Source organism: Glossina fuscipes, unplaced genomic scaffold, assembly GCF_014805625.2.
Source record: "Glossina fuscipes isolate IAEA_lab_2018 unplaced genomic scaffold, Yale_Gfus_2 231, whole genome shotgun sequence".
Lineage (NCBI taxonomy): Eukaryota > Metazoa > Arthropoda > Insecta > Diptera > Glossinidae > Glossina > Glossina fuscipes.
In genome coordinates, this window is record NW_023998574.1 from 192,740 (window position 1) to 201,339 (window position 8,600).

The window sequence follows — 8,600 nt, forward strand, 5'->3', positions numbered from 1 at the left end:
AAGCAGTTAGTCTCTCCTTAACCATGAGGTTGATGGTCTTTATGAATACAGATTTTAGTGAAATTGGTCTTAAGCAACTTAAATCATTTAAGTCTTTACCTGGTTTGGGAATGGGAACTAATTTGATGCAACGCAAATCAGAGGGTATAAAGTTGGTGGACCAGCAGTTGTTAATTGAATGCAAAAGCATGCTAAAGCTTCCTCCAGACAGTGCTCTGAGCATGTCATACTTGACTCCATCACAACCTGCAGCAGTAGCTCTCTTTCTGGAATGTAAAACATACATTAGCTCATGCAATGAAAAGGGTGTGTTACTGATACTACTAAAAGGAATTGAAGGCGTTGTAATAGGATTAACAATTGGAATGTAGCCTTTGAGCATATCTAAGTATTTTTTATTATCACGGTCTTTCCATACAGCACAACCGCTTAATTTTCGACTAGAATGTCGATGACCATTGATATAATTCCACAAGGAACGTGGGTTGCCGTTACCACACAAATCTATGTGCAATTTTCGCCTTTCTAACTGCAGACCTCCATTCTTTCAGTATTTTCATATATTCAATGTAGTTGGCTGGATTGGCATATTTACTCATTTTTTTTCTTGCAGCTTGGTATTTGAGGAAAGGTGTTGACAGGGAAGGGTTCCACCAAAGTTCAGGTGAGAAGGACTAAACGTCAGGAAAGTTTGTTCTAGCAGACATGATCATAGACTGAAAGGCACTTTGAATTGATGATAAATCAACTTTAGACAGACGGTCCATAAGGAAGTTGCGTGAAATGAAATTTTCTATTTTCTTAATGGAATTGTTACAGCTGTGGAATAAAATGGGAGAGTGCTAACTTTTGCCAATGGAAACGTTGGACGTGTTCCAGTTGAAAGATAAAATAGTCGAATTCGAGAAAGTTAGATCCAAGACACTGCTCGCCGTGCGAACACTCCAGTTCCAGTGAAAAGTAGTATTGCCGTTATTTAAGACGCTGAAACTGCTGAAATTGATGGCATTTACAAAGATTTTGCCTTTGTTGGTAGAGACTTGATCGCCATACAGGCAGTATCTTGCATTGAAATCTCCAGCTAGAATCACATTTTGTTCACCGTCAAGAAAATCGCATAATCTTTGAATCTCATCACGAAAGGTTTGCACATCGAGACTGGGTGGAAAGTAGCATGAGGCTATGAAAAGATTCGGTTTCATGTTGATGGTTTTGATGATGATGATGCCAACGGCAGAGCTATAGGAAATACGTCTGAAATTGACATCTTTCTTAACTAATATACTAACACCACCATAGCCATCATATCGGCATTTGGTGGCTGAGGCATAATTCGAAACTTTAACTTCGAAACAGTTTTCATCTTTCAGAAAAACTTCACTTAAGATACAAAAATCAATCTTGTTTGAGTTTAAGTAAAAATCTAGAAAAGATAGGTTACGTCCGACACTTTGAATATTATATTGTAAAAAGGATATCATGTTGAAACTTGAGAAAGAACCCCAGCGGATTTCCTCGCAGTACTGTATGCTCGAACGGGGCAAGAAGTAGCACAGACAGACACTTTTTCTTCAAATTCTTCAATAAGATTGTGAGGGATCATCGGACTGATACTTTCTTGAATCGCGAGAATTAATCTTTCAAGTTCTTTTTTTTCCTTATTTTCACTAACACCGGTAAACACAAAAATTATCCAGCTGCCGTTTGCAGAGATGACGCGTTGTATCAAGTGTGAATGAAATGCGAATAAGGACATCTCTAAGTACGCGAATTTGCCAAATGAAAACGACTAATGAAGGAAATTCAAATTTGAAAATATGAGAGGGGTTGTTATCTCACTCTGACCTACAATTGATTACTATGATAAGTCTTTTTTTTAAATATATTCTATCCGCCTGAGTGGCCGAGTAGGCAAGAGTCTCGACTACCAACTCAATGGTCGTGGGTTCAAATCTCAAGTGCGGTAGAGTTTTTAATAAAGCCGAAAGCCTTAGATGCTAGTGCTTTAAGACTTTAGTCTTAGAATTTATTCTCTGACTAAGTTTATAGTAATAATAATAATAATAAATATATTCTGCAAGTAAATAAATGCTCAACAAGCTCTAATTTTGACATGTTTTGGACCATTAAATTTTTCACTCTCATAAAGAGTAGTCATTATTTTCGCAAAGTTAGGAATAAATTTTGACATGATCCACGATAATACAACCTGTGTCGCGTGAAAAATAACATCTGCAGGTTTGACTATAAAAGTTAGACGGGTCATCTTGAATACGCCTACATGTAAGGTCCACGTAGATAGCTTTCATGAATTGTCATTCACTACTAACTGATTATTTGCATTCGCAAGATTCAATTTTGTATACACTTTACCTTGCAAAGACGCGAACAATCCTTCTATCAATGTCAACGTATATTTATCATCTTACAAGTACTTATTGATAGTAACTCATAATCTCTACAGATACGGACTTGTCCATTGGGCTTAATAAAAGAAACAATACCTCATTCTCAATTTTCTACTTTTTCTTTACAACAATTACTTTAATAATTAACACACACTGTTTTCGTACTTACACTTATCCCTTGTGTGGTTTTTCCACCTCCAATATGCACTTTTCTTCTTGAAAATAAACCGAGTCGCAACCAAATGGTTGTTTATAAATTGAAAATAAACCAAGTCGCAACCAAATGGTTGTTTATAAATTGAGAATAAACGCTTGGCTGCACTAGCAAGTTTAAATCCAAAAATCCAAACAACGCTTTTACCCTAAAGCAGCAATTTGTATTGAACGAAATGTGGAATCTATGCTCGGTACTGGCTTTCCTCGAAGTGTCACTTGATGATGAATCTTCAAAACTAAGAAGAACAGCGATTGTTTGATACATAAAACCGCCTTTGCACACAAATTTGCAGCTGTTTGCAAAAATTATGAGAAAGTGCAACCAAGTTAAAAAGGTGTAAAAAAAAATTAAATGAGTATATGTACCGTAAACTTTCAGATTCATTTATCGAATAAATTTAACACATCGCTGGAATTCCTCAGTTCCTTAAGTTCTTCGTTTTAAATTAAATGAGAGAAAATATTAGATATTAATATTATTAGCCTACTTTCTATCAAGATTTCTAAAATGATGTAAGCTTCATGGGTTATTAAGAAAAATGTACTCTTTGAAGTTTTACTGCACTTTTTTAGTACAACATATGGGCTATGAAAACTGGATTTTAGTGTGTTACCTCAACGTTCCAAGTGGGCATTTATAAAAGAAATAGCCCATTAAAAAACGAAGTGAAAAAATGGAACAGGACGACGAAAATTTCCCATCGACATCAGAAAAGTTAAGAAGAACCAGAAAATTCAAATCGAATCCTGAAAAAGGAAGGCGATCTAAGTTTAAATAAAGTCCCGAAAGAAGGAAACACAACAGGGAAAATACAGTTGTAAGTAATGAAGGTGAAAATGACATAGTAATTATACGAATAGAAAACGAACGTATAGCTCTGCTGATTTAATAACGACCCGTTTGATCGAATCCAATTTACTCAAAATCGGTGAGCTTATACTTCTAGTGTCCTATAATCAAGTCAAAAAAGAACTTATATCAGAGCATTTGATGCGGTATTGCGCAAAAGGAGATATTGGCGTAGATGACACCTGTAAGGATGATATGATTGTGACTGAGTCCGGACTCAAACTAAAATTTCAAATGAAGTATTTAGGGCGCCATCGATTAACGATTTATACTTGCGCTACCCTAGGAAATTTTTTACAAATGGGTTTTCCAGCCAATCATTTTACGCATGTATGAACTGATGACAGAAGCTGAAAATATGGTTGCTGTTGCTCAAGTATCTAAAAAGGTAATCCTTGCTGGAGATCCCCATCAATTGCAAGCAGTCGTTATAAACAGATGTGCTTGTGAACGCGGTTTTTCGCTATCATTTTCGGAGAGAATTATTTCGCGTGCTCCATACTTAAGAAATGTTGATAGTTTCCCCTTACATGTGGTTTTGACCTTCGCCTGGTTACAAAATTACTCTACAATTACCGGTCGTTGCCATACTTAATGTTTATGATGAACTGTTTTACAATGCGGAACTGGTACCAATGATAAGAGAAGAGAATTCTAGACAAGCTAAAATGCTGAAGCAACTTGACGATATACTGCCGCAATCACCAAATCGACCCAAAACACATGGCATATTCTTCTGCGGAATAAGTAGTGAAAATATGCAGGAAAAAGACTCACTGTCGTGGTATTTTCATTACGAAGCGAAGAAAGTAAGTTGACTTTAGTTTAAACGCACAATCCCTTCTATCCCATCTCTCTAGTATTTCGTATCATATATTTCATTTTTGAAGGTCTTTCTAATGGCAGTTAAATTGCATCGTAATAACATTAAACCGGAATCTATTGGCATCATAAGTCCGTACATGAAACAGGTTAAACATTTGTGCGACCTTTTTGTTGATGCCGATGTAGCAATGCCTAAAATTGGTTCTGTGGAGATATTCCAAGGACAGGTATAACCTTCGTAAAATTACACTAATGTTGGAATTAACACTACTGTTGCTTTTGCTTGGTTTTTTGTAGGAACGCGATATAATATTAATTTCAACAGTGAGATCAAGCAAGGAGCATATATGTACCGATGTGCCCCACGATGCATTATATTTCATCAACGCGGCGATATCTCGACCTTGTTGTAATATACTGCAACCCCTATTCCCTTTTGGATTCTCGTTGGCGCACGATTATGAAGTACTGCGTCAATAATGATGCCTACTTCGGTTGTGACTTGCCAGCAACGTTGTCTGACCCATCAAAACTAGCCGAGGGGACAGGTAACAATCAAGATAATTAAGTTATTTTTGGCCTCAATATTCAGTCCTTAACATTAATTAATAAACAAAAATAAGACTATTTTTTTATTTTCTTATAAAAGTTAATGTATTTTTTAAAACCTAAAACAATAAAAATTGTTCTAATTTATTTTGTTTGAAATTTGGATTCGATTTTACTTGGATTTTCAAACTTTGACAGCAAACTGTTCAAAACGATTCATAGCTATGAACAACTGAGTAATTTCGTGTTCTTTTCTCCCTGCAAACCGTTATGTCGAGTTCTTGTTTGTATTTTTATAAATTTTTGGCAACAAAATTAAATAACAACAGAATATGGAAGAGAAAATACGTGCAATATTAATCAATTGGATTTACGTATGCCAACTTTGAATTGGCTTCCAAGATACTGCAGCTGGTCATTGCCGTTACTGATCAACATTTTCAAACTGTTTAAGAATTGTACTAGATTCGTTTGAAATGACTTTGCTATTAAATCCATTCATTGCAATTTTTTCTTTTAAATCGATGGCAAGTGCATATAATGTTTATGATTGTATAAATTAGGCAATAAATAGAAGCAAGTGGGAAAACTTCACGAACATTGGATACTTATCACCTCGAAGTATTACTTAAAATGAGTTATATTTTGTCATTTATGCATCTCTGACAGACTTTTGCTCCAAATCTTAGATGAAAATGTGGAAAAATTCAGAAATATTTTGAAATTTTACCCGCCAAAAAAAGGCCTTTTAGACTGCACCGAGATGATAGACATTTAAAACTACATTTGCTTTAAGGGATATCTGATGCCTTTTTCTGTGTGAGTGTTATATATACTAATAATTTGATTATACTATTCTCCTTAGGTGGCTTTTATAAAAAAAGTTAGGCAATTCATTGCAAAAAATAAATTAACAATATAATGTAATAATAATGCTTCTTTCAAAAATTGTATCGTTTTGAAAAACACATTTGAAAAAAGTCAATTTTATGTTTTTCTTTTTTCTTATCGGTTTTTTGAACCAAGAAAAAATTCATCCGAATTGATTATTGCAGAAGCGAAATTATGAACGGCATATATAAATGAAAATGAGTAAATTGCAATATCTCTTCTTAAATGATAATCGCACTCAACAACTTCATAGAATGAAATTTATTCGTACGCTAAATTTATGTGGAAATCCCTTCTGTGAACTAGCAGCAGTAAGAGGACAATTAAAGGTAAATTTTGCTCTGGCCATTGAAGGAGAACGTTTATTTAGAAGTCCTTCGTTGCAGGAACATGAAAATATTTTATATGAATTATTGGAACAAAAATCTGCGGCTGTAAGCGGTGACTTGGACGATTTAATATCTCTTACACTTTTCCTTTCTTTGCAGGATATATCTATACTTATACGAGAATTCTCGCGCTATATAGCAAATTTCAATTAAAGGTTTTCCCGGTCTTTATATCTCATTATTGATTGTTTTGTGAAAATTATAGATTTTTACATATGTATGTAAGTTGAAAAACCAACAAGCAAATATTGCTATTAAAAAAGATTTGGAGAATATATCAAGTGAATGGAGCTTCGCTCTACTTTATGATCAACTAAATATATTGTACAGGTCTTCTTCTTGCTGCTCATATAAGGTCGTAGAGGCAGAGCAAACTAAATTCCAATAACAATACCAACAAAGTGCTAAGTACTGAAATTCCTCTCAGAGTATTCAGAAAATTGGGTAAAACCGATAAAAGTAAGTTTCTATGTTAAATTTAATTTTTAATATGCTCTACTTTTTATGTTAAATTTAACATTGAATCACTTTAAAAAGGAAAATATGTTGCCATCATGATTTATTTTCTTTGAAAAATTATTACCGCTCTTTCGTTCTAAAAAAAAAAACACCTTTAATTTTATTTTAAAATATCAAGAGACCAAAATTTTTTTTTTAAATCTTAAGAAAAAAGCATGAGGAAATATAGATTTCTTTGAATTAACCAATATTTTACAAGCTCTAAATAATATATATTAAATGTGTATATACCACATATAAAAGCGTGAAAGCCGCCGAAGCGTCGACGCAGATCTACTTTCAAATGTCAATCAGGAGCGCCGAAAAGATGAAATTCTACATACAAAGTGCACACGAATTAGGACTTCTTTTTTGAATTCGTTTTAAGACTTCAGAAAAATACAAATTCGATATCACTGAAAAAATTCAGATTAAAATGAAATGATTTGTCTTAAGTTGCTTAAGTCATCATAGTAGTTATTATAATATTATATTTATATTTAACTTTAGGCAAAAGTTTAAAAAGTGTTTTTCTCTTTAGCGATAAGTTTATTCATAAATTTAGATTTTGAAAAAGTTTTTAAAAAGTTCAAAACTTGTTTAGGATTTTATTTATATTTAAAAGCTTGTTAATTTATTTCTACAATTTCTACAATTAATTAGCCAAGAAATGACTTCTGAAAATTTAAGTAAAATTAATATTTGCCATTAACAAAACTCGAAAGCCTTTGCTTTAAGACTTTAGTCTTAGAATTTATTCTCTGGCTCAATTTATAATAATAATAAAAATAATAATACCATTAACAAACTTCATGAACTTGAAAGGCGTACGTAAATATTGTTTAAAAGTGTAATTTTAGTAATGATTGCTTAATGAGCTGCATTTTATGCAAAGAAAGTATCGTAAGTATGGAAGTATTTTACGTTGCATTAATATAGATTTTCAAGCCCGCTAAATCCATTTGGTATTTTTAGAGGCCAACTTGTCGCAAATTTAAACGCGAACATGGTCCATTTAAAACTACACAAACATCTCAAGTATTGGAAGGAAAAAAATACTGTGAATAAGCGAGTAAAATATTAAATGTTTTCAATGAAGAAAAAATCGGGCACCGGGCAATTAACAACACAGCTGGGAATGGGATCAGATTTGAATGAAAAGCCTATATATATCAGCGGTGAAAACCGGCATAAAGGCACAAAAAACATGTTAAAGACATTCAAAAAATTAATGGAAGAGGTGCTGCAAGCGAACAAGGGCATAAATGTACTACCTCGAAAATTTAGCCAGTATATCCTGGAGAGAATGTTCGTAAATATAAGAAGACACGGTAGGATCCGTGAAGATTTCATGAGATTATGTAGTAACAATCAAATTCAACTAATTTCACGAAAAATAGCATCATTCCAAATTCTAATAGATGAGTTTAGTATTGAAGGTGAGTATTATTGTATAGAAAATTTCGACTAGTCCGATAAAAGTACTAACGTAGAAGTTTCCATTAGTAGAAAAGAAACAGAAGGAAGGAAAGCAAGAAAAAAACTGTCTTCGCCTCACGACGAAAATTGGATATCCATCGTAGTAAAGCACAAATTATTACATTTCTCAATTCAGTTTACTCCATTTAAATGAATTTTCAATGGCCACAGAGTAAAAAAACTTCCGTTGACTCTATTCTTTAATCTGTAGCAAACAATGCAATGTTTTTTAGGAGACAGCATATATTTTTTTTTAAATGAAGGTTGAATCTATGTTCTTTACGTGCTAAGTTCGCTGTGCTTCTGAACAGTGCCACCGAAGTCTCGTTGAGAACTTAACTCCCACCTTGCATGGAAAAAGCGAATACCCATTAATCTTCATGCGGAATTGTAAAGTATATGGACCACAACCTCCTCTTTGAGCAAGGCGAGACCTATCTAACACCTCAAATAGGTTTTAACATGACCACAACTACCATGAAAATACTTAAAGAG

General features: G+C 33.5%; 2 protein-coding genes across 4 annotated transcripts in view; both read left to right on the forward strand.

The window, feature by feature from the left end:
• The window catches only part of LOC119642599 (upstream stimulatory factor 1-like), a 7,996-nt gene extending 3,852 nt beyond the window's left edge, over positions 1–4,144 (forward strand). The window contains exon 6 of one of the 3 annotated variants that reach the window (XM_038041790.1): positions 3,761–4,144. The gene's annotated coding sequence lies outside the window, so the exon portion shown is untranslated. Of the gene's footprint in view, positions 1–3,178; positions 3,343–3,760 lie in introns of those variants that run through there. The other 2 variants (XM_038041791.1, XM_038041792.1) reach the window with 2 other exon arrangements.
• LOC119642596 (probable RNA helicase armi) lies at positions 4,085–4,532 on the forward strand. The gene is made up of 2 exons (XM_038041787.1): positions 4,085–4,283; positions 4,365–4,532. The coding sequence occupies exons 1-2, from the start codon at positions 4,110–4,112 to the stop codon at positions 4,530–4,532; spliced, it is 342 nt and encodes a 113-aa protein (XP_037897715.1). The 5' UTR covers positions 4,085–4,109.
• Positions 4,533–8,600: the final 4,068 nt, after the last annotated feature.